The sequence below is a fragment of the Heptranchias perlo genome, chromosome 41 (genome assembly GCF_035084215.1).
Source record: "Heptranchias perlo isolate sHepPer1 chromosome 41, sHepPer1.hap1, whole genome shotgun sequence".
Lineage (NCBI taxonomy): Eukaryota > Metazoa > Chordata > Chondrichthyes > Hexanchiformes > Hexanchidae > Heptranchias > Heptranchias perlo.
Window position 1 is genome coordinate 9,659,412 of NC_090365.1, and position 26,753 is coordinate 9,686,164.

General features: G+C 42.2%; 1 protein-coding gene across 1 annotated transcript in view; it reads left to right on the plus strand.

Annotated features, from left to right (window-relative positions):
• LOC137306044 (heterogeneous nuclear ribonucleoprotein U-like protein 1) overlaps positions 1–26,753 on the plus strand; it is a 40,950-nt gene that overhangs the window by 596 nt on the left and 13,601 nt on the right. The window contains exons 2-8 of the mRNA XM_067975073.1: positions 8,800–8,955; positions 14,411–14,549; positions 15,733–15,806; positions 15,924–16,063; positions 20,269–20,368; positions 24,763–24,875; positions 25,604–25,867. Of these exons, the coding sequence (XP_067831174.1) occupies positions 8,800–8,955; positions 14,411–14,549; positions 15,733–15,806; positions 15,924–16,063; positions 20,269–20,368; positions 24,763–24,875; positions 25,604–25,867 (986 nt within the window). The remainder of the gene's footprint in view (positions 1–8,799; positions 8,956–14,410; positions 14,550–15,732; positions 15,807–15,923; positions 16,064–20,268; positions 20,369–24,762; positions 24,876–25,603; positions 25,868–26,753) is intronic.

Below are 26,753 nucleotides of genomic sequence, written 5' to 3' on the forward strand. Positions count from 1 at the left end.
TTGGCCTTTGATCTCGATTTCCCCTTTCAAGCAGAGACAGGGAAAGATCCTCCCTCCGCCTGGGAATGTGAAGGGATGAGTTGCCCCCCCCCCCCATGTCTGACCGTGGGAGCCTTAACCTGGGTACAGTGGAGCCTGTATCATATCCCACCTGCAAGTTTTTCGCACTTTTTTTTTTAAAAGAGTAATCATCCAATAATTTAAATTAAGTACTTGAAATAAAATGGGGGTTGAAGTGCTAAATAATCGTTGGATGGAGCAGACTGCATGCTATAAACTTCATAGAGCTTTACAGCATTGAAGGAGGCCATTCAGCCCAAGCCACAGCGCGTTATGATCTGGGGTGCGCTGCCTGAAAGGGTGGTGGAAGCAGTTTCAGCAGTCCTTGAAAAGGTTGCGTGGCTACGGGGAAAGAGTAGGGGAGTTGGATAGTTCTATCAAAGGGCTGGCAAGGCACGATGTGCCAAATAGTCATCTCCTGTGTTGTGCTATTCTTGGATGGGATACTCTGAGTTGCAGTTCTTCATAGTAGTCAGTCTATGACCAGAGATATGTTTTTCCAATGATGCAAAATATCCTGTTATTAACAGTAGCTTATGTAGGTAGGACTCAGCATAAACATTGGCCAGTAAGTGTACCTGCAATTGAAGTTCTTTTGGGGAATTCCGTTCCGTGTGTGCTACATGACTGAGAGCAAATTTCTGAAGTAAACCTGTGCTCTCTGAAACTGCTTATGAGGGAAGAAATTTATTTTACTGTACCTAAAAGAATATAGGACAGTATAATAAAGAATTTAATATTTTTTTAAATGCTAACGTTTGTGAGGCTGTGGAATGCACTACCAGAGTTAGTGATTGAGGTAGAAGCCATGTCAACATTTTAAGAATAGGAAAGGAGAATAAAGGATATGGGAACAGGGCAGCCACATGAGAAATAGACAATCTATTTGGTTAAAATTAAGGAATGATGTGGAGATGCCGGAGATGGACTGGGGTTGACAAATGTAAGGAATCTTACAACACCAGGTTATAGTCCAACTGTTTTATTTTAAAATCACCAGCTTTCGGAGGCTTTCTCCTTCGTCAGGTGAGTGTGGGACCACACTCACCTGACGAAGGAGAAAGCCTCGGAAAGCTGGTGATTTTAAAATAAAACAGTTGGACTATAACCTGGTGTTGTAAGATTCCTTACAAGAATTAAGGAACAACACAAGAGTTATCATGCTACTGGGTGTATATAATAGGCCACTAAATAGTGGGAAAGAGATAGAGGAGCAAATTACAGAAAGATGCAAGGACTATAGAGTAGTGATGATGGGGGACTTCAATTATCCCAATATAGACTGGGATAGCAACAATGTAAAGGGCAAAGAGGGGGAGGAATTTCTAAAATGTATACAAGAGAACTTTCTGGAACAGTGTGTTTCCAGCCCAACGAGGAAGGAAACAGTTCTAGATCTGGGGAAATGAAGTGGGGTAGGTGGAACATGTTTCAGTGGGGGAGCATTTGGGGAACAGTGATCATATATCATTAGTTTTAGAATAGTTATGGAAAAGGACAAGGAACAATCAAATGTGACAGTACTAAACTGGAGGAGGGCTAATTTCATTGAGTTAAAAAGGGATCTGGCCCAGATGGATTGGAATCAAAAATTGGCAGGCAAAAAAATAATTGAACAATGGGAGGCCTTCAAGGAGGAGATGGTTTGGATACAGAGTAGACATATTACTACAAAGGTGGAAAGGAAGGGCATCCAAAGCTAGAGTTCCTTGGATGACTAAAGATATAGAAATTAAAATGAAACAGAAAAAGGAGGTTTATGATGAATGTAAGGTTCATAATACAGTAGAGAACCAGGCTGAATACAGAAAGTATAGAGATCTTTAAAAAAAAAGGAATGAGGGGCAAAGAGAAAATATGAGAATAGATTAGCAACTAACATAAAAGGGAACCCAAAAGTCTTTTGTAAACATAAATAGTCAAAGGAAGGGTGGGACCGATTCAGGGACAAAAAAGGTCATGTTGTGGAGGGCATGGCTGAGGTGTCTCTTCGCTAGAGATGCTGCCATTGTAGCAATATTGGATAGGATAAAAATAGATGAAGAGGAAGTGCTTAAAAGATTTGCAGTATGCAAAGTACAAAAATCACCCAGTCCATATGGGATGCTTCCTAGGTTATTGAGAGAAGTACGGGTGGAAATTGCAGAGGCTTTGGCCACAATCTTCCAATCCTACGTTAGATGTGGGGACGGTGCTGGACGATTGCAAATGTTACACCCCTGTTCAAAAAGGGGGAGGGGGATAAATCTGGCAATTACAGGCCATTCAGCCCAACGTCGGTGGTGGGGAAACTTTTAGAGACAATAATCCGGGGCAAAATTAATTGGCACTTGGAAAAGTCTGGGCTAATAAATGAAAATCAGCCTGGATTTGTTAAAGGAAAATCATGTTTGACCAACTTGATTTGATTTCTTTGATGAAGTAACGGAGAGGGTTGATGAGGGTAGTGCGGTTTATGTGCATATGGACTTCCAAAAGATAAAGTACCACATAATAGACTTTGTTAGCAAAATTAAAGCCTGTGGGATTAAAGGGACAGTGGCAGTGTGGATACAAAATTGGCTAGGGGGCAGAGAGTAGTGGTGGTTGGTTATTTTTCAAACTGGAGGGAAGTATACAGTGGTGCTCCCCAGGGGTGTTGGGACCACTGCTCTTTTTGATTATATATTAATGACCTGGACTTGGGTATGGAGGATATAATTTCAAAGTTTGCAGATGACATGGAACTCGGAAATGTAGTAAACAATGTGGAGGATGGTAACTGACTTCAGGAGGACATAGACTCGTGAAATGGGCAGACGAGTGGCAGATGAAAATTAACGCAGATAATTGTGAAGTGATACATTTTGGTGGGAAGAATGAGGAGATGCAATATAAATTAAATGGTACAATTTTAAAGGGGGTGCAGGAACAGAGAGACCTGGGGGTGCACATACACAAATCTTTGTAGGTGGCTGGACAAGCTGAGAAGACTTATTTTAAAAAGTGCATGGGATCCTAGGCTTTATTAAGAGGCATGGAGTACAAAAGCAAGGAAGTTATGCTAACCCTTTATAAAACACTGGTTAGGCCTCAGCTGGAGTAGTGTGTTCAATTCTGGCACCACACTTCAGGAAGGATGTCAAGGCCTTGGAGAGGGTGTAGAGGAGATTTACTAGAACGGTACCAGGGATGAGGGACTTCAGTTATGTGGAGAGATTGGAGAAGCTGGGATTGTTCTCCATGGAACAGAGAAGGTTAAGGGGAGATTTGATGAGGTATCCAAAATCATGACTGGTTTTGATAGAGTAAATAAGGAGAAACTGTTTCCAGTGGCAGAAGATTCGGTAACCAGAGGACACAGATTCAAGGTGATTGGCAAAAGAGCCAGAGGCGACATGAGGACACTTTTTTTGCACAGTGAGTTGTAATGATCTGGAATGCACTGCCCGAAAAGGTGGTGGAAGCAGATTCAATTCAATAGTAACTTTCCAAAGGGAATTAGATAAATACTTGAAGGGGAAAAACATTACAGGCCTATGGGGAAAGAGCTGGGGAATGGGACTTAATTGGATAGCTCTTTCAGATAGCTGACACAGGCACGTTGTGCTGAATGGCCTGCTCCTGTGCTGTATCTACTATGATACTGCTCGTATGGAGGATAAAGATCGGAATGGACTGGATTGGCCGAACAGCCTGTTTCCATGTTGTAATTTCTGTGTAATTTTATTTAATTGTCTTTTCAATTAATGCTCTAAGACAAATGCTAATTTTTTTCTTTGTATTTAAAGGACATACAAAAACTGCATATGAATGTGCACTTAGTGTCCTCTTGGATTGCTACAGCGAACTTTTAATATAAACTGAGCTTTAAAATGTTTCTTAAACCGTTGACAAATTTAGGATTCACTGTAAAATTGTGCTTGTATCTATTTGATCTTAATGGTCATAGTCACCGGAACCATAAATTGGTATCAGAGGAGCCTTTTATTGGAATGCACAAACCTATTGTTTGTAATGTTTTAAAATGTTTATATCTGGTCCGTGTTTACGTCATGTAACGACTTAACCAGCAGTGTGGTATCTTGTCTAGATTCAAATCATCCAGCCAGTCAAGATAGCTTTTGGTTCTAATTCATGAAACGTGACCAGAGCCGTACACATCATATTGGTGCATCAAGTTGTCAACGTGGTCTATAGACAAACCATCTGAAAAAGTCTGGATCATGGTTTTGATTGACTTCAGAATTCATCATTCTTGGATGAATTGTGGCAACTGTCAGCTATGCTGTAATAGGATCATCCTGTCCTACACTTGCTGTCAGCTGATTATAAGAAAAAACTTGCATTTATATAGCGCCTTTCACGACCTCAAGATGTCCTAAAGCGCTTCACCAATTAAGTACTTTTTTGAAGTATAGTCACTGTGTAGTGGAGGAAATGATACTGACGAGTACTTCCCTGCTCTTCAAAATAGTGCCATGCGGTCCTTTACGTCCACTTGAGAGGTCTTCGATTTAATGTCTGTCTGATGGACGGCACCTCCAAGAGTACAGTACTACCTCAGTACTGCACTGAAGTGTCAGGCTAGATTTTGAACTCCGGTCTCTGGAGTGGGGCTTGAACCCATAACATTATAGGGTGACACTGGTCACCATGCAGATTTTCACAGCTCAAATGTCTTGATCTCCTTGCTGAAGTTGGTGAGCGTAGCAGCAAGGTTAGAGTAGAGCAAGGTTTTGATTTTGTCTGAGGGGGTACAGTGCGTTATAGTGCAGCAGTGTTTGGATATGTGTTTGTGCTTGATTCCCATGTTGTAGGGTTCTTGTTTGTGAAGGAGCTGTAACCTCCACCAACTCTGGCCTCTTGTGCATCCCCCGCTTTCTTCTCTCCACCAGCTCTACCTTCAGCCTTCTGGGCCCTACGCTCTGGAATGCCGTCCCCAAACCTCTCTGCCTCGCCTCCTCTCCTCCCTTAAGACTGTGCTTGAAACCTAACTCTTTGACCAAGTGTTTGGTCACCTGTCCTAATGTCTCCATCTTGGGCTTTGTGCCGATTTTCATCTGTTTACGCTCCCTGAAGCGCCTTTCTAGCCATGTTAAAGGCGCTGTATAAATGCAAGTTGTTATCCTAGTGAGAGGTATGGGAAATAACACGGGTAGGTCAGTAGGAACAAGTTACTGACCAGATGATGTATGATTGATTGATTTGTTACAAAATCGAACATTCTGGTGAGTCGGTGTGCAACCTTTTGAGCCAATGAGATTTAAAAATAATGGCTGAATGCTCCATTCGGATTCTGAAAACCAAAAAACTTCCGACATCCTAGATTGAGGAAATAGTGTTGCCATGAGATGAGGTTTCCATTTATGTTAAAAGCTTTTAAATCCTGAAACTTTTTGAACCTTAATTCTGAACCATAGGCTGTTAAACACTTCCAGAGGTTAGTTTCAAGGACACTTTTTCGTAGGAAGAGGTAACGGCAAAACAAATTGGTATTTCAAAAAAAAACTACCATTGGAGGAGTGACTTTTATAACCACTTGCTAGGGGAAGCAGACGGAAACTAATTGGGTGATTTTGTTCAATAATTCGAGTGTAGCAAATCACTTGAAGCTGTTCAGAAGAGTTGAGAATGTAGACTTGGGATTGATTTATTGATATCCTGTTCAACGAAAGAATGGATTCTGGGTTTCAATCATTTTGGACTGTGTCGTTTTAACGAGTGCTAGATCTGTTGAATTAATATTTAACATTTGGAATGCTTAGATGTGAGGAGGCCATGCACGGCACTTAGGAAGTTGGTAGCTGTTTTTTGGAGCAGATAATTAAATGTGCTTTGACTCATAGTGTGTGTACATATCGATCTATCGAATATATGCATTAGGAATTCTGTTGAATGAAGAAGCAGGCAGATTAAAAACACAGCTGGCCACCAGTCATTGTGTGGGGGAACACAGGTCCTCAATACTGCCAAGAAATCCTGGATGTAAATCCATGCCCTACTACTTTACGGCAGTGTTTCAGTATATTGATGCTGCTACGTTGCATTTGGTGATTCAGATGCTAAAGTTACCAGGTTAAAGCATGGAATGGTGGCATAAAGCCCTAGATGCATTGCAGAGGACAGCAGCAAGAGGGAAGAACTATTTGAAAGAAAAGAACTTGCATTAATCAAGTTATTGGGATGCTTCAAGGTGCTTTGCAGCCAATGGAACGTGGCATCCAATTTGAGCAACCGAATGAATGACCAGATTCAGTAATCTGTTTTTTGGTGATACTGGTCGAGGGGAAGATGTCCACAAGGGCTCCCTGCTCTTTAAATGGTGCTGTGGGATCTTTTTTGTCCACCCGAACTGGCAGACGTGGTATTGGTTTAACTTCTCATCTTGTTGTACCTTAGACAATGCTGCATTCGTGCATGTACATCATATGATTGCGTCTGTAGTGGGATTTTGAACCTGCACTCTTCTGACTGTGAGGCTAAACTGAGGAATAGCTTGATCAGCTCTTCTGTTTTGAAAAATATTTTAAGAGGGAAAACTCTTAAAGGCACTTGATAGGATAGTGCAATAAATCTGAATTGGTATATTCAGATATACCAGGCAGCAGGGCAAGAAGGCACAGGTTCAGGGTTGTGAACGGCAAATTTCAGACAGACGTTAGGAATTGGGATTTATTGTTCAACAGTTGGAACAGGTTGCCAAGAAGGGTGGTTTGAACAGCTGGTTGCTGTAATGGGGAGACCTTGGTATTCAGAAAGGAGGAGATAAGAGTTGTGATCTGATTTTTGAATTTTCAATTCTATAATAGTGATGTATGCCAGGTATTTTCAGCAGTGGAGAATAGGATAATTAAACATTCCCAATATCTTACAAAACTTAATAATTTAATGCTGTTTTGAATGGGACTAATATAGTCAATTTTTTTTTAAATAAAAAGGTCAATCGTTTACAGTAAGATTCTTTTGCCTCTTGTGTTAGCTATAATTCAGTGACAATAAGATCGAGGACTCGTAGAATCATACAGCACAGAAGTGGCCCATCGTGCCTGTGCCGGCTCTTTGAAAGAACTATCCAATTAGTCCCACTCTCCCTGCTCTTTCCCCATAGCTGTACAAATTTTTCCTTTTCAAGTATTTATTCAATTCCCATTTGAAAGTTACTATTGAATCTGCTTCCACCCTTTCAGGCAGTGCATTCAAGATCATTACAATTCGCTGCGTAAAAACTTTCTCCTCGTCTACCCTTTGGTTCCTTTGCCAATTACTTTGAAATTTATAGTAAATTGAGTTAACCATTGTGGCTTTTGTGATGTTATTTCTTCAAGGAGTAATCCGATTGAGTGGAATCTACATACAGCTCTCTTGCTCGAAGGCCAGTAATGTAAGAATATAATGCAACCACAAAAATGTTCTCCCCCATCTCATCTCATTTGTAATGAGATGCATCCTGATGTTTTGAAACTAACCTTTCGTGACTTGTTTTTAGACAAAATCTTACTGCCGTTTCATTTGGAAGGTTTTGGTGATCATGACACCCAAATTCACTCTACAACATTCTGTATAATTTGGCATAAGACTTTTGAATAATTAGTTAAGTATGTTATTTTATCTTCTTGCCTTCCAGACTTGTGCAATATCTGGGTGGGCATCTCTTTTGCATACTTCCACTATTCTTGCTCTGAACAGTTTATTAGGTGCATGCAAGTTCATCCCTGTAGAGATGCCTCATGTACACTCTGCACATATACACCATTGTATAGCTGTGAGTTCACATGCAACTATTTTGTAATTCTCCAGTGTCCTATGCTGGCTGTTTGCATGCAAGTTTACTGCATCAAACTGGCCTTTCTTCTTTGGGCAAAAGTAGCCTGTTATATCTGCCCATGTATAACATGCTGGAGTGCAGGGCCATGCAATGTTCAAATGTTACAGTGAGTATTTTATGCTTACTGGAAAAAGAACTTGCATTTATATAGTGCTGTTCATGTCCTCCGGACGCCCCAAAATGCTTCAAAGCCAACAAAGTAATATAGTCACTTGTAATGTAGGCAAACCACAGCCAATTTGCACATAGCAAGGTCCCACAAGCTGTGATGTATTAGTCATGTTGGTTGAGGGATGTATGTTGGACACAAGGAGAAGTTCCTGCTCTTCTTTGAATAATGCCATGGAATTTATTACGTCTTCAACAGGCAGACAGGACCTGGATTTAACATTGTACGTGAAAGTTGGCACCCATTTGCGCCCAGCAAGATCCCACAGACAGCAGCGAGCTAAATGTCCAGATAATCTGTTTGTGATGATGGTTGAGGGCTAGGACGCCGAAAAAAGTGCCATGGGATTTTTGCCTGAAGGCAGACGGAGCCTCAGTTTAATATCTCCTCCAAAAGATGGCACCCCTGTCAGTGAGGCACTCCCTCAAGTACTGCACTGGAGTGCCAGCCTATATTAGGTGCTCAAGTCTCAAGTGGAGCTTGAACTGACAATCTTTGTGGGAATGCAAATGCTGAAGTCAGCTATGTAAATGCACAAAATGTTGCTTTAGGGCTGTCACTGAAAAGTGGAATGTCCTTACAAATTGCTGGTAAACATCCTTAGCTCCTACCTACAATTCAGACAAGGAGACTGCAGTTTTATGGCTACTTGGTAGATATTGATATCACACCAACCTTATTTCCCTGAAGACTGTCAAGTGGGACATGGCTCCTCTTATTATACTGTTTGCATCTTTTCAGTTTGGTTTTCATTCACTTTCAGGTGACGGAACTGCTGATGGGGAAGCAAATTTTGGTGGAGACCTGAACTCCTATGGGCAGTGCGATAAGCAAGGTGGTGATTTTGGAGGGTCCGAGCAAGGAAATGTTGAGAGAAGCTATGAGAAGCCATCCATTGAGCAAGCAGCTGCACAGCAAGGTAAGGCTGGTAATCCATATTGGTAGATTTGTTGATGCAAACAAGTCAATTTGGTTGGATACATTCTAATAAATTTTAGATGCTTAAGGACCGTACAGTGAGTTGTATTAATAGAGGTTCATATCCAACCCAATGGACCCTCTGATAAATGTTTATTCTTCCCTCCCTTCCTGATTCTGACAAGTTGCTCTTGCTCAGTGAGTGATGTGGAGAAAACACTTGCGTCTGTACTTTGATTTTTTCCCTTTTTATTATGCTTCAAGCACAGTTAGCCTTATACCATACCTAAAGTAGGTTGGAGCTGTGTTCTCTGCAGCCAAATTGCATACTGTTTCAATTACGTGGTTATAATCTTTCTTATTTATTGTGTGGACATTAAAATATCCATTTCTTAGGAAACTGCAAATAGTTTCCTTCTGTCCAATACAGAAAATGGAGCCCATTTGAAACTTACACTTAAAATTCTGATTTGATTGTAGAAATTTTGCATATAAACAGGCTTGACTGTGTTGTTACAGTCTTGTAATCTCCTTAGTTTAATTGTTTCTCCTCCCCCTATCCCTTTTGATTGTCATTTCCACTTCTGAGATTGCAGCCAGGTCTTCCCATGCCCTGAATTTTAAAAAAAGAAACTTTGAAACCTAAGACAATTTATAGCTGTCCCTGATGGCACAGTTCATTTTATCTCATTTTTGTATTTCCATGACTATATTTAGTTTGTATAGTTATGTAATGTTTTTCTCTAACCTCAGGTAATGCTTCTAATAAAAAATTACTAATTTCTTCCTGATCACCACTTGAAAAATTTTAGGACATGTTTGTTGTTCACTCTTCCCCTGGAGGTTTCTGACTCATCACAGCTGAGTTGAATCCTGTCCTTGCTCAATGGAACACTCATGCACTTTCAAGCAAGGGTAACTAGCAGTCATGTTTTTAGGACTTTTAGATATTTCTTTCATCCATGTGCCAAAGCCCACTTATGTAGTTGTATAAGTACTCCCTAGAAGCTGGAATGTGGCTTTCTATGCAGTGTGCCTGGTAGTGTAGCTCACTAAACAGACATAAGCCCTCACATCATCCTAATCTTTGGAAAGCATAAACGCTATTGGAACACGCGACTTAAACTGTACACTAGAAATCTGATTGATTACAAGTGAAAGATAGTGGAAAATTAATGGTGATGATTTTACTCGCTTATATCTGCTCATGTGCAAAAAGAATAAGACATAACACTTTATTAGTAATACTAAATCTGGGCCAGTGTCCGTAACATAACTAGTATGTGAGTTTCATCTATCAATTCGGAATGGCAACATCTGTCTCGAGCTCGGAAAAGCTCCAATTGCCAAAGCGTGCTTGGGTCAGATTTACCTCTTTTTTGAAGTAGAAACTGGGACAGTGGAAATCAAAAATGTATCTTGCACAGTAAAAGCTGTCAATCATCCTTATGAACCGGCACACAGAGTGGGTCAGCTGTCGTGGGTTTGCTCCCCACCCCTTCCCGTGCCAGTCGATTCAGAATAGATGTTGTTTACAAATTTGATTGTAACTTGGTGCAGCAGCCCCCACCCTCTTTGACACTAGTTGTTCTTCAGCACATAGCTGGCATGTTTGCCGCATGGTTACTTAATGGAGTCACACCTATTAGCTCGTGACACTTATTTGTATGTGAAAAATGCGGTAGACTGGTCCCTTCAACAGTGTTAATTTCTAAGGGACAGAGCAACCCAAGTCTCCGGTGAAACGAATTTTAAAGTGACCAATCACATCTTAAATTCAGAAGAGACCTAATGGTTTGGAATATGATTGATCCCTGTTGTAAGCAATAGGGTACGGTAGCATAGTGGTTATGTTACTGGGCTAGTAATCCAGAGGCCTAGACTAAAATCCAGAGTCATGAGTTCAAATCCCGCCACGGCAGCTGGCGAATTTAAATTCAATTAATTAATTAAATTCAATTAATTAAATAAAAAAATCTGGAATTAAAATACTAGTATCAGTAATGATGGCCATGAAACTACCGGATTGTCGTAAAAACCCATCTGGTTCACTAATGTCCTTTAGGGAAGGAAGCCTGCCGCCCTTACCCAGTCTGGCCGATATGTGACTCCAGACCCACAGCAATGTGGTTGATTCTTAATTGCCCTCTGAAATGGCCTAGCAAGCCACTCAGTTGTAAAATCTCGCTACGAAAAGTCATAATAAGAATAAAACCGGACGGACCACCCGGCATCGGACCACTAGGCACCGGACACGACAACGGCAAAACACCAAGCCCAGTCGATCCTGCAAGGTCCTCCTTACTAACATCTGGGGACTTGTGCCAAAATTGGGAGAGCTGTCCCACAGACTAGTCAAGCAACAGCCTGACATAGCCATACTCACAGAATCATATCTTTCAGCCAACGTCCCAGACTCTTCCATCACCATCCCTGGGTATGTCCTGTCCCACCGGCAGGACAGACCCACCAGAGGTGGCGGTACAGTGATATACAGTCAGGAGGGAGTGGCCCTGGGAGTCCTCAACATTGACTCTGGCCCCCATGAAATCTCATGGCATCAGGTCAAACATGGGCAAGGAAACCTCCTGCTGATTACCACCTACCGTCCTCCCTCAGCTGATGAATCAGTCCTCCTCCATGTTGAACACCACTTGGAGGAAGCACTGAGGGTAGCAAGGGCACAAAATGTACTCTGGGTGGGGGACTTCAATGTCCATCACCAAGAGTGGCTCGGTAGCACCTCTACTGACCGAGCTGGCCGAGTCCTGAAGGACATAGCTGCTAGACTGGGCCTGCGGCAGGTGGTGAGCGAACCAACACGAGGGAAAAACTTACTTGACCTCGTCCTCACCAATCTACCTGTCGCAAATGCATCTGTCCATGACAGTATTGGTAGGAGTGACCACCGCACAGTCCTCGTGGAGATGAAATCCCGTCTTCGCACTGAGGACACCATCCAACGTGTTGTGTGGCACTACCACCGTGCTAAATGGGCTAGATTCAGAACAGATCTAGCAGCTCAAAACTGGGCATCCATGAGGCGCTGTGGGCCATCAGCAGCAGCAGAATTGTATTCCAGCACAATCTGTAACCTCATGGCCCGGCATATTCCTCACTCTACCATTACCAACAAGCCAGGGGATCAACCCTGGTTCAATGAGGAGTGTAGAAGAGCATGCCAGGAGCAGCACCAGGCGTACCTAATAATGAGGTGCCAAGCTGGTGAAGCTACAACTCAGGACTACATGCATGCTAAACAGCGGAAGCAACATGCTATAGACAGAGCTAAGCGATTCCACAACCAACGGATCAGATCAAAGCTCTGCAGTCCTGCCACATCCAGTCGTGAATGGTGGTGGACAATTAAACAACTAACGGGAGGAGGAGGCTCTGCAAACATCCCCATTCTCAATGATGGCGGAGTCCAGCACGTGAGTGCAAAAGACAAGGCTGAAGCGTTTGCAACCATCTTCAGCCAGAAGTGCCGAGTGGATAATCCATCTCAGCCTCCTCCCGATATCCCCACCATCACGGAAGCCAGTCTTCGGCCAATTCGATTCACTCCACGTGATGTCAAGAAACGGCTGAGTGCACTGGATACAGCAAAGGCTATGGGCCCCGACAACATCCCAGCTGTAGTGCTGAAGACTTGTGCTCCAGAACTAGCTGCGCCTCGAGCCAAGCTGTTCCAGTACAGCTACAACACTGGCATCCACCCGACAATGTGGAAAATTGCCCAGGTATGTCCTGTCCACAAAAAGCAGGACAAATCCAATCCGGCCAATTACCGCCCCATCAGTCTACTCTCAATCATCAGCAAAGTGATGGAAGGTGTCGTCGACAGTGCTATCAAGCGGCACTTACTCACCAATAACCTGCTCACCGATGCTCAGTTTGGGTTCCGCCAGGACCACTCGGCTTCAGACCTCATTACAGCCTTGGTCCAAACATGGACAAAAGAGCTGAATTCCAGAGGTGAGGTGAGAGTGACTGCCCTTGACATCAAGGCAGCATTTGACCGAGTGTGGCACCAAGGAGCCCTAGTAAAATTGAAGTCAATGGGAATCAGGGGGAAAACTCTCCAGTGGCTGGAGTCATACCTGGCGCAAAGGAAGATGGTAGTGGTTGTTGGAGGCCAGTCATCTCAGCCCCAGGGCATTGCTGCAGGAGTTCCTCAGGGCAGTGTCCTTGGCCCAACCATCTTCAGCTGCTTCATCAATGACCTTCCCTCCATCATAAGGTCAGAAATGGGGATGTTCGCTGATGACTGCACATTGTTCAGTTCCATTCGCAACCCCTCAGATAATGAAGCAGTCCGAGCCTGCATGCAGCAAGACCTGGACAACATCCAGGCTTGGGCTCATAAGTGGCAAGTAACATTTGCGCCAGATAAGTGCCAGGCAATGACCATCTCCAACAAGAGAGAGTCTAACCACCTCCCCTTGACATTCAACGGCATTACCATCGCCGAATCCCCCACCATCAACATCCTGGGGGTCACCATTGACCAGAAACTTAACTGGACCAGCCATATAAATACTGTGGCTACGAGAGCAGGTCAGAGGCTGGGTATTCTGCGGCGAGTGACTCACCTCCTGACTCCCCAAAGCCTTTCCACCATCTACAAGGCACAAGTCAGGAGTGTGATGGAATACTCTCCACTTGCCTGGATGAGTGCAGCTCCAACAACACTCAAGAAGCTCGACACCATCCAAGATAAAGCAGCCCGCTTGATTGGCACCCCATCCACCACCCTAAACATTCACTCCCTTCACCACCGGCGCACTGTGGCTGCAGTGTGCACCATCCACAGGATGCACTGCAGCAACTCGCCAAGGCTTCTTCGACAGCACCTCCCAAACCCGCGACCTCTACCACCTAGAAGGACAAGGGCAGCAGGCGCATGGGAACAACACCACCTGCACGTTCCCCTCCAAGTCACACACCATCCCGACTTGGAAATATATCGCCGTTCCTTCATTGTCGCTGGGTCAAAATCCTGGAACTCCCTTCCTAACAGCATTGTGGGAGAACCGTCACCACACGGACTGCAGCGGTTCAAGAAGGCGGCTCACCACCACCTTCTCGAGGGCAATTAGGGATGGGCAATAAATGCCGGCATTGCCAGCGACGCCCACATCCCGTGAACGAATAAAAAAAAGGAATGCAGAAACCGTGACTGATATCCTCCCTCACTCTCTTGTGGAGATGGAAACTTGTATTCTAAACACTCGAAGCTTGTCAGTTTGGTAGTTAGTCAGCCACATTACCCGTGACTGAGTTTTTAAAGATCGGGAGTTGTGCACTTTTTTTTCAGAATGGATAAGTTAACAGAACTGGATTTCTCAGTATCTAATGTCTTGGAATTATTCTTCATGCTCTTCTTTGAACTGAACTTTCAGTAGTAGGATTTGCCTATAATAATCTTTTAATACAGTACATTGATTATGCAGAATTTCAACCAGCTGAAATAAAGCAAGAGCCTGTGGATCAAACTGAGATCAAACAGGAGACACAGCTGAGCAGGAAGAGGCCATATGCTGACCAAGGCCATGGATATTATGAATACAGAGAGGACAGAAGTTACAGCCGGTGAGTAACACTTGCTGCTGCTGCTGCTCCTCCCCCTCTATTGAATGATTTAAAAGCACATAAGATCAAGTTTGTATCAGGACCACACTTTCCATGTGTTGTGGATGGAGTTCGCAGTAAACTGAAAGAAGCTATTGAGGTTGTCCGTTTCACTTTAGTGTGGATAAAGGAATGCAAAGTGATAGCTGCTTTAATGTGATTGAAGATCATTCAGTGTAGCTATAAAATAAGCTCACCTTTTGTGCTGCTAGCTATATTTTTATGGCCACCTAGATGGAATTGTCACTCCAATTGGATGACTGTTGTCATGAAAGTGAAAATGATGTGTAACAAAATTGACAATTTAAGGAAGTTATGACTGGAATCTACCTGCCAGAGTTTAGCTGCACACCTGGAAGGTCCTAAGGAGAAATATGCATTTTTTTTTTGCTCATTGGTTCTCTGTATATACAAAAAAAAATAACGTGTGTTTGGTATCTTGAATGGTTGCTTAGAGATCAAAGTAGGATAAATTGTTGGATAGGCTGGATTTTTTTTTTTCCCCCAGGGGTGGGGAACAGGTGAAGAAGAAATGAGAAACTATGACTAGGTCATAACTCCCACACCTAAGTTATGATATGCTGACTCCCTGTAACCTGTTAATCAGATATTCTGTGGCCTGATTCACAACAGGAGCATAGACTTGTTCCTAGGATGAATATGCCTAAGGATCAACAGTAGAACATCCAGTTCTGACTGTTGAATTATTGATGTGGTCCTTACTGTGCATACTGAGGGTGTTCAGCTGTGAGTGCTCCAACTGAAGCTGGTGTGTTGGGTTTGGTCCAAGTTAACTTGAGTGCTCAATAGAAAAGTTTTCCGGACAGGCAGCAGTCGACACTACATTGGCAGTCTTAGCTTGAAAAAGGCCACTCGGATGGCTGGTGAGAAAGTGGAACTTTATTTTCCATAAAATGTACTCTAGTTGATGTCTGAGTGCTCGATAATGATGTTGGGTGCCAAAACTCAGTGGTGCTAGCTGAGAGTTTTTGACAGAAAAAGACTAGCTTTATGCACCATGAAAATCAGTGGAGATTTTGTACGGAGGGGCAGTTAACTCTTTGTTAATGCATTTAATTCTGCCAGGAAGCAGTTGTCTATTAAGGAGTTAAACAACGATATTTTACGATTCCTCTTTTGATAGAGCAAAATCTCCCCAGCCACCTGCAGAAGATGATGAGGAAGACTTTGATGAAACATGTGTGGCTATTGACACTTGTAAGTATTAAGCAGACAATGTCTTAGTAACAAACTATTTTCAGGGTAATCGGAACTGGTTTGACTTGATATTTTCTTGCTTCACTGTCTTACATTTTTCCCTGTTTTCCATCCTAGATAACTGTGATCTGCACTTTAAAGTGGCTAGAGACCGCTTGAGTGGCTACCCCTTGACTATTGAAGGATTTGCATATCTGTGGTCAGGAGCGCGAGCAACATATGGGGTCAACAAGGGGAAAGTTTGTTTTGAAGTTAAGGTACTTATATTTTTCTTTGAGGGCATGGAATTGCCTGTTTTCTTTTTCTCCCCACACATCTCTCGAGGCCACGTATCTCTGGCTGAGCTGCTCCTAGGCCTCTGCCAGTACTGCTCACGAGCCACATGCTTGGATGTACTTGATAGTGGCCCTACGGGGTACCCATTCTTCTTTCACCAATGGCAATGCGTCTGGCTGTTGCTCATTGTCTTGGGGAGGTGGGTGGGGGGGAGGAGCCTTGTATCCCTGTACTTTGTTGTGCTATGTGTTGAAATTCCAACATGCTCTGTTAGCATTGTGCTGAGGTTAAGATGACTTGTTTTAGTCATTTTTCTGCATATATAATTGTGTTTGACTTTAAAATTGCCCTGTACAGTAGCCAGACTGTAAAGGAAGCAGTAGTGCTTTTATTTGTGCATATTAAATGCATTTTCCAGAAGGTTTTTCTTTGTCATTGGAGTCAGTATATTATTCCTAGGAAGGAAAAAAAACCCATCCAATTTAATGACTATCGGGTATCAGAAGAAACCGTGCAAGATCTACTGTCACCTCAATAGCCGAAGGGGTAGGTTTTAAGGAGGCTTTAAAAGATCAGGCAAGATGTAGCCAGATGGAAGGGCTTATGAAAGAAATCCAAGTGTAGTGTGAGAAGGCTCTGCTGCTGATGGAGCAGAGGATGAGGAAATGTACAACAGACCATTATCTGAAGAGCAAAGGAAGTAGAGTGGAGCGAGGACATGGAGCAGATTGTAAGAAAGATCTAAGATTGTGAAATTTGTGCACCGATGGGCAGGGATTCAGCTTAGGTCAGCGCAGACAGGTGAAATGTGAATGAGGCTTAGGGGTTAGGATGCAAGTGATAGCGCTCTACAGGTAATGAAGATGGGTGAGGGTTTCATAGGGGATGGAGATGGGCAATATTTCAGAGCCGGGTATCGAGTTAGCTATTGGTGATGGACTGGATATCGGGTTTGAAGCTCACCTTATGCAAAGTGTGGAATGTGGATGGAATTAGGGTTAATGTGCAATGTTTTTGGTTGGACCTGCACGGAATGGCTTCATTTATGCAGTTGTTGAATGGCAGAAAGTTCTGATATGTCCATAGCTTGATGTTTGCAAGCAGATGGACAGCACAACAACAGTTGTGGAATTAAGGGTTTTGCATCTAGATGCAATGCAAAATGGCATTGATATTGGTCAGATAAGTGTGATGTTCGATCAATATGTTGTGTTGTAAAAATGGGCACTCTTGAGCACGGATGGGGGGGCTAATCTCACGAATGGACTCTTAGATGACTTCTCTTGGCCTTTGTCATGTCTGAGAACAAAGGATTACAACGGTTCTGTTGCAAGAACCGTGGTGACTGGCATAGCTTTTGGAATGGAAGTTTCCTCATGCCCTCTTTGTTTCCCAAAGAGCATTCCCAAGATCTAAGAAGCAAAAAAGGAATAATTTCTTGACTTTATTGAGCAAGAAAACATGCTTCCCAGACCACCTTGTTCTCTACTTTGCTCAACTCCTCTTAGATTTTATACAGATGAGTGCCCACTGTTAAGCAACTTGATTTATTGAGCAGACTGTGGTAACTAAACAGCAATTCCTTCCTTCAGTGGTTGTGACTCTTCTTAAAGCTTACATCTTAAATGCCTGTTTTGATAATTAGGAAATATTTCTCCATTGGTACCAAGACTGTATCCCGTTGCGATACAGTATCCCGGAAAGTGTCTTAGAATGTTAACACTACAAATTTGCGCCAGTGTTAAACTCGTGAAATGTAAATCGGGTGTGGAGGCCTGAGCTGACTCCAGAGTGAGACTACCTCTTCCAGGAGACTTGTCCTTCTTTGCTTCAGTGTCAGATTTACACCATTACTTCAGTGTAGATGCAAAACAAAACCACATTGTGCGTTGCTTAAATTGTGAATGCACCTTGAGAGATTTCTTCACTGGGGCCCGTCTCCCGCCTTGCTGAGAATTCACACTTGTTGCCGTGTAGGACAGAAAATTCCATTGAATCCCTTGTAGTGACCAGATTCACGAAGTGCATCTGGAAGATAAACCACTTGATTTAACCAGTTGGTGCCCTGCTGGAATATAGATCTTTAATGAAGAAAGCTTGAGTTCTGTTCTTCTTGAGCTCACTTGATCTTCAATTCCTTGCATTTTAAGACCTGCACTTCAGATTGCCCTGAACGTTTACGGAGAACTTTCATCTTCAATTTTTTTTTTACTGCGTGCTGTAATTTGAGGGTTGAACAAGGAAGCGCATCAGGAAAATCAGGTATGAGAAGAGATTTGGCCTACTGTAGCATGTCCTCTTGTGCCTGAAATCTCCTAGCCTAGTGCCCAATTGCATTTTGAACTCTCCTAAAGTTTACATCTATTACTCTGGCAAAATATTGCAGACATTTGTTGCCCTTTGTGTGAAGGAGTTCTTACTGGTACATTTCATTTAAATTAACTTATAACTTAGCCTGCATTACTTTAAAGTAACATTCTGGATTCATCTTTTCAAAGTCATTTAATATATTTTATAAATACTTTTTTGAGCTCACCTTTTTAAAGTTTCTCTCTGGGCTTCCAAATTGAGCCTTCGAAGATTTTCTTGTAGCTCTGAACAGTGCAGTATACATCATCAGCATATCTTTAGTAGACTTCCACCGTTTTGGCTCTGCATCTCATGTTTTTGTTAGCTTTTTTTCAATTACCTCACCGGGTTGTTCAGCCATTAACAGTGACGAGGCCATTACTCGCAGGTCCTTTTTGAATGTGTTAATTTTATTCCATTCGTTTTGTACTTGAGCTACGCATTTCACAAAAGATGCAATACGTTAGTATTAAATATCCTGTCCCATGTCACCAGTTTACACGAATGATCCAAATTCACACTAAGGGCAGTGGAAATCTGGAACTCTTTCTCCTCCTCTTCCCTTTCCCAAAAAGGGTGTGATGTGATGCTGGGAGAATTGGAATTTTCAAGACTGAGATCGATAGATTTTTCTTAGGTTAGGGTTTCCAGGAATGTGGAGTTGAGGTACAGATCGGACATTTTTATGCTATTGGTAGCATGAACAAACTTCCACTAAACAATGGGGAGTAGCACTGGCTGCCCCTACCTGATGATGGAACAAATTATCTGTTACCAGCTGATGTTGGTCAACACATGCTCTACTCACTGGCACTTTAAAAAGACACTCTTCTCTTCAAAGTCAGAGTTCTAAATGTTTCAGGTACTGTTCAGGAGAATGCGTGTTGACTAACTCCAGCTGGTTACTACAGTCAGGCAGGTGGAGAGGGTGAGATTTAGGACTCGGGGTGGAGAGGAGGATGGACTTGTGCACTGCACCTGTAGAGCTATTTTTTTCTCTCCACAATTAACTATTTTTATAGTTAATTAACCATACATAAACTAATATTCTGTAACATTTGGATCTTGATATACTTTCTCCTTGGAAGCTGCTTACAGTGCATGAGGAGAGAGCCATGGTAGTCATCTGGCACCATGACCTCTTGTGAGAATATGGCCTATGGGATTCTCTCCCTGTTTGTGACGTGGGTCTAATCACATGCTTCAGTGAGTGGTTGAGTCATACAGACCAGGAATGTACAAAGTTCAATCACAGTTCTGTGCTGAATTAATCTTAGCTGGGGCAGTAAAGTTGACCTAGGCACCCCGGGTATTAAAGATAGAAACTTGATAAGGGTACCCATTTCTAATTGCTATCCAGTGACCCTGGCTGGAAGTTCTTGTGCATGGATATTGGAGGGCAATAGGATGGGTCTTGGCTGTGATGCTCCTGCAGTTTTATAGTCTAATACACCCAGTTCAGGCTCATGCTTAAGTAATGGACCCTGGTTGAGGCACTGGAGCATAATTGGCACTGGTGGACCTATACCTGAGCAAGGAGTCAATAGATTCAGGTGGTGACAGGAGAAAAGAAGCAATCTTTCTGCTGGGAAAGTGTGTAGAAAAAAAAGATATTGAAATAACCCCAGTTTTGCAAAAGTATATAATGCCCGTTGACTACTATAATTGGGTAGCTGAACTCGAGTTATAGAAACAAACTTTTTAGCTCGAGTTTAGGCCATTCACGGAGTCTGATTTTGCACGTTCCCATTTGGACTTCAAGTAGGACTTTAGTATGTGACGTTGCTAGTTAAGATGTCTGTCAGCATAGTAAAATTACTGAATTTGTTTTTTGTAGATTAATGAAGAGATTCCAGTTAAGCATCTCCCTCCAACTGAGCCTGATCCCCACGTGGTTCGTGTTGGTTGGTCACTTGATTCATGCAGTACCCAGCTAGGTAAGAAATTTTGTCTCTAACTTTTTGATAAGTCACACTTACACCGAGGATTGTATTGAATTCGGATCATGGTTAGCTCTAGAGTGTTAACTCTTTCTTCCTATCTCGGGTGGTATGTAATCAATGGCGTGGATTATGTTGTGGTTTGGTAGGAGTTTTGTATTGGCTTGTTTTACTAGTTCCATGCAGATCCTCCACCTACAGGCCGATATTGAAACAGAAAGGGAATTGAGCTTTAAGAATATAGTAGTTTTCAGTAAATAAATAAATCCAGTTTCGCTGTCTCTGGCTACTTTCTGACTTGCCAACTTCAGCCTCCCCACATGGCTGTTCGATCGCTGAAGATGTATACAAACTATTGGAAATTTAAACTAAAGGACAGGATGGGGAAGAGAAAAATAATGGGAAGAATGAAGGAAGGAAGGAGCTAGTTGAGAGAGAAGGAAGAAAAAAACATTATAAACCAAATAGATGAGGTGGTAAAAGAAATGCTCAAGGAACATTTGTGTATGGTTGTGTGCCAGTTTTGCTCCTGCAGAGCTTTGCAATATTTGACTCTGGTCCACAGCATGAGTAAAGGGAAACTTCGTGAACCTTTACATTTAACTGGGCTGCTTGTTTTGTCAGTTGCAAGCTCAGGAACCCGGTTAACAGTTACAGTTTGCCTGTTAAGTCAGCTCCTAAAGGAGCTTTCTGGTTTGGGTACACGTCGAGAATTATTTGTTGCTATGATACTGAATGAGATTAAGGCCATGAGGCAGAAACTTGCAGCATGAAACCTTGGTGTGCTGAGATGGATTAACTCAAATTTGCCGCGAGGGAGGCTCGCTTTGAAGCGGCAGAGAGCAGCTATTTTGGAGAAGATCGCTTAATGTAGTGGGAAAAATTCCTTTTGTAATGTCTTTGACTTTGAGAAAAGGTTTAAGCAAAACAATATTGAATTTTCAAGGTTCTTGCGCTGTAGGTGCTCCATGATGCCCTTTATTCAGAAGCTCCTACTAATCCCTCTGACTAAAGCTGGATCTATCACAATGTACTTTAGTCCCTAAAGCCGCTCAGATCGTCTTACTGTTGGCTTGCTGTTCTCATTATATCAAACTCAAGAAAAATCCTTTCAAAACTTGGTGTGGGATTGAGCGGCAGTGATAGCACCTCTTGTTTTGAGAATCTATCACGAGAAACTTAAGTTTCTTTATTAAATAAATACACGGGGAGAAAAAGCCAGGGACTATTCTATATCTTACGTTGCCCATCTCCGAGGCCTCAACACTGTCTTTAGAAGCTGTGTAGAATTTCTTTAACATAGTAAGGATTTGTACTCTGAATCCTTTAGTAGCGTCGCTGTTAGCAGTTGCTGAAAGAGAAGATCGTGACTCTGTTCCTTGGCAGATCCGGCTGTACCTGTAGCCCGAACCTTGTCGTGGGGTGTGAATCTGACTGCTAGATCTGATGCTCACAGTTCTGATCTTCCTGGAGTGACTCCTGATCCCTAATGTTTGTCTGTTTTGCTCCTCTTTTCCTTTCCAGCTTTTTATACTGCCTCATTAGGTATCTAATCGCTCAAATAGATTGCTTGGTGTTAAAATCATGCCCTTAATTACTGTAGCTGCAGTGGTTGACTTATGAAGACAATGGTGGTGAATCGGTATTCTGTGATTAGATTGTTGTCAGGGACTCATGCAGACTGTGCTGATGAACTGATTTATTTAAATGCTGGCTGGCCGGCTTACCTGTTCTGTATTTTGTGACTTATTGGTGATGCTATAAGACTTGTTTAAGCCATGTTTCTTAGCATATGTTTGAGGTGGCAGTGCAGAGCATTATTTTCCCATAGTTGACTAGTGGACCTCTGGCTTTTGAGTCCAAGTTGACTGAAGTGAATATCAAATAATATGGAGGTTCAGTTGATGCCTTCTGTTTCCAGGGTTGCCCTAGCTCTGGACAGTCTGATCAATGGTAATTTAATTTTCTGTATGCAATCATGTCAATCAATTAAAACCACTTATTGGTGCCAAACTGTTGGCTAGAGTTACTCTCTGGGAATGTCAATATTAAAAATTATTTGTTCATTTGTGGTATTTCCCTGAGATGTTTATAGAAATTTGTGCTATCATAAGCGGTAGAAATGCTGATTTTATATTTCTGACTGGGTGGAAAAAAATACTTGATTTGAATTACCGGATGGTTAAATATTTTTATGTATATCGATGTGGTAAATTGCGTCTCATTGGTACTTTGCGTGTTACTGCATACACAGTGGATTTTCCCAGTGCAGATTGATTGGGTCTTGTCAGTAGTGTATTTTGGGCATTGTTGTTCTGATTATGTTGGAAGCTATATATTACCGTGTTAATTTAGGTTTGTTTTGCTGTGCCATGACATCTGATGGAAGTGGTAGTTGGCACCATGCTTGTCCTTAGCAGCAAAGTTTATTTTTAGGTGACCTCCCTCCTCATTTAATTGTAACTTTTTTTTCCCCTTTGCTTGATTTTGGTGGGAACAAAAGTTGAAAGGTGGGGGGGGGAGGGGAAGGGGAATGAAAGAGCCTTGCAGTGAATTTCATTTGTGTGTGGGAGTGGGTTAAATTTGATTTTTTTTTTGAAGGAAGTGGAGAACACATTACGATCTTTGTATCTGTAATGTAAATTTTGCAGAATGTGCAATTTTTCCTCTGTCGCACTGGTTTCATTCTAGGGAGTGCAGTGGGAAGAGACCGTCAGATTTCAGATCCTTGGGTCTCAGGAACTCATTGGCTATTGCTGACTTTTGGGGGAGAGCCGCACCTATCCATATGTCCCTTTTTACTAGAGGATCTTTGGGTTTTAATGAGCACTAGATTTTATGCTTTTTAAAAATGTATAACACACAGTGGGTTTGGGAGATTTGCCTTAACCTAGGGAAGATGAGAACGTTCGTCCTGGATTGGTGGGCTAATTGTATTTAACTCTTATTTGCAAGTTCAAAGTCAGATTTCCCTTGTGTGGTTGAGCATCCTGTCCCTTTGTGCACCTGGAATGGCTCTGCATTTTCCTTCTTACTATTGCTTATCCATTACCTAGATGAGGCAGATGGTATATGCCGTGACAAGGGAGTGCAGCTCAACCCAGCCTCTTGCAGGCGATGACTTGACTGTATTGCTGCTTGTTTTTGAATCCCTTCATAAACTCTTGTCTCCCATCCAGGTCAATAATCTACTGTACAATCCAGCCCATTGCACCCATGTCTTTTGCACCACTTCTCCATCCCCCTGTCCAATAGGCTATCTACAGATAACATTCCTGCTCATTGAAAGCCTCAGGAAGGTTTTGTGGACCAAAATGACGATGTCCTTTGTTTAGTAGAGGAGTTGGGGCCTATGTCGAATCTATGCTCAGTGCTGTTTTTGATGCTCTGGAGGGTTGTGATGAGTACGGTGATTTTTTTTTTAGTGGCAAAGCAAGAAATTTGGGGCATTGATAGAGGAGCTGGTCAGCTTCTTCAATGACACCTCTGCATCACAGTGACCTTTTATTGGATGATTATCAGCAGTGGGAATGCTGTCTCATTGTTTTAAGGAAAAAAGAGAGCATCACAAAATAATTTTAAAGACCGGTACTTAAATTTCTCATCCTTAAATTCTTGTCCTTTTGTCATGTTGATCAGCCTGGGTATCCACTACACAAACTGCTGCAGTTCAATAAAAGTTGGCGTTGTCCTTTTTAGAATCAATAAGTACACGTAGTCTTGACTCTTGCGCCTTGGCCTCCTTGATTCAAGCTTCTTTGCAGTCCTGCCGCTAGCTTAAATTAGAATTGTAATGTTTGATGAATTTGTACCATGTATCCTAAAATTTTGTCAACTTGGTCAGAGATATGTTACAGCAGATTATTAAAGTATTTATAGTCCTGTCTGACCTGTGGAATATTAATACTCTAATAATTTGTCTGTTGTAACAGTTAAGTGCTATGTCTGTGTTTATCTGTTTATTTCTCTGTGATCCTGGATCAGTATACTCACAAACCTTTTCCGAGTTCACACAGTGAATTATACCAATTATTGTACTCTTAAGTCAGGTAATTCTATCGCTGGAGGTTGCTGTAATATTTTTGTGACTGACAGTTTCTTATGAGTGAAATTAGTGTAACAATAAAGCACCTGTGCATGCCTGCATACTTGCCCAAGGGCTGTTGTGCCTGGGCAAGTACACCCATGGAATGTTTTCATCACTCATTGTATATACTAAGCACCCCAGGGCACCTCATGGATTGCTGAATGAGATCAGTAAGAGTCACAGTATCAGAATTTGACTGACTAGAGAAACTCCTCCATGAAAGTACTTGATTTGCAGTTACACCCAGTAGCGACTATTCTAGAAATGGCCTCTCAGATCCTAAATTAACTGTACTTTTTTTTAGGTGAGGAGGATTTCTCATATGGGTACGGAGGGACTGCAAAGAAGTCATCAAGCTGCAAGTTTCAGGACTATGGAGAGCGATTTTCTGAAAATGATGTGATTGGCTGCCTAATTGTAAGAATTGCAAACTTGGTTTGAATTATAATATTTGACAGTTTATGGGATTATGGAAATTTGTTTAAAGATGCTCCTGCATAATCATTTGAACCCATCAATGTCTGAAGATTTTCTTATTCAAAATTTGAAATGTCTTGGAGCTCTGTTCTGTTACATGGTATTGTTTTGTTAGCATTCAAACTGGTACAACAGGTCAGAATAGGATTTGACTCTTCATACTTCACTTGTTCACATGATATCAACTTGGTATTTCCTTTAGAACTGCAAAGGGAAATTAACAAGCTGTTCTACCACAGATTTCATGCTAGAATGACAAAGCTGCTGTTTTAACTTTGCAGTGTCGGTTTGCTTTCTGCTGCAGAGGCTGTGGGTGCTGTCCAGTAATCATAAGTTGTGGTTATCCACATGGTTGAGAAGTCTGGCCTTGCCACTGCTTAAAACTACTTTGCTAGTTGGTGGAATGACTGGATCTATACTATGTCGGGGTCTTTTTGGCTCTTGGCCAGATTGTTAGGAGTGACACGGGGATAGAGCAATGGATGTAGTTGTCTATTGCAACCTGGTTACTGACTTACTGGGCAAGGTGCAGCGGACTGATGGCGAGATGAGATTTGTTGCTAGCTTGAGGGGACTGCACTAAGGGGGAAATGGAGGTAGTTGTTTAAACCAGTTCTGAAACATTTCACTGCTGCACATTTCACCTTTACTGTCTGTCACATCTATAGAACTTTGAAGCTGGTGAAGATGTGGAGATGTCCTTTACAAAGAATGGAAAGTGGCTTGGTGTGGCGTTCAGGGCCAAGAAAATGGCTCTTGGTGGATGGCCATTGTTCCCACATGTGCTGACAAAGAACTGCGCCATTGAATTCAACTTTGGACAGAAGGAACCGTGGTGCAGAATTCCTGATGGGTTCACATACATTCAGCATGTGCCTGTAGATCAGCGCATACAAGGCACAGCAGGACCAAAGAGCAAGTCTGAGTGTGAGGTGGGTGTACTGATTAAGGTTGGAAGAGTTATTATGATTTTAGCTCTGGACAGCCTATTTCAAGGAAACCTTTCCCTTGTGCTGCAACACTTTTTTAGGTCGAATTCCCCACGTGGTCTAATTTTAATTTTACCCATCTTGTTTGACTTTACTTAAATAATTTTACCTACTTTTAAGTTTGCTCAATTTGTAGAAAATGTAGCATTCCTCAAATCCTGGTTTTGCAGTATGTGCCTGGTGTTGGGACGGAGGTCTTCTCCCGTTGTACTCCCACAGATCATAATTCTGCAGTGGGCAAACCATGCAAAAAGGTACAGAGGAAGGACTGATAGAGATAGGAATGTGATTGGGGGTGATGCACCCCCAAATCTGTTTTATCTGGATTCAAGTCTACACAGTATCAAGAACATAATGGGAAAGGGCTTGTCCTTGAATGAGATCCCCTGTTGACCAGGTGCTTTAGAGTCCATTCTACTTAATTCCATCTGCACAGTCCATGTCCATTGCTTGTGTAGTGCAAGCATAGAATTACACTACAAATCAACTATGTTTTTATCAAGATTTAGCTCACAATCCCTATGCTCGGTTTTATTTTAATTGCGTTGGATGTGACAATTTCAGGAGCTGTTTTTAAAAAAAAAAAATGCCATGCTGGTGTACATATTTGAAAGATGTTCAGTTTATTAAGCAAATGAGGATAACAGTGTAATATCTTGGATTTCTGGGGCAATGGAGGATGGCTGGATATGGGGTTGGAAGGCAGTCAGTTTTAAATCACTGATTTGAGGGGTAATGAATAAGAGTTGGTGGTCTTTGTGTGTGTGTGTGTAACGCCTTTCTAAATGAGGTGCGAGACCGTTCTGCTTTGATGCCTTTTAGTCATCCT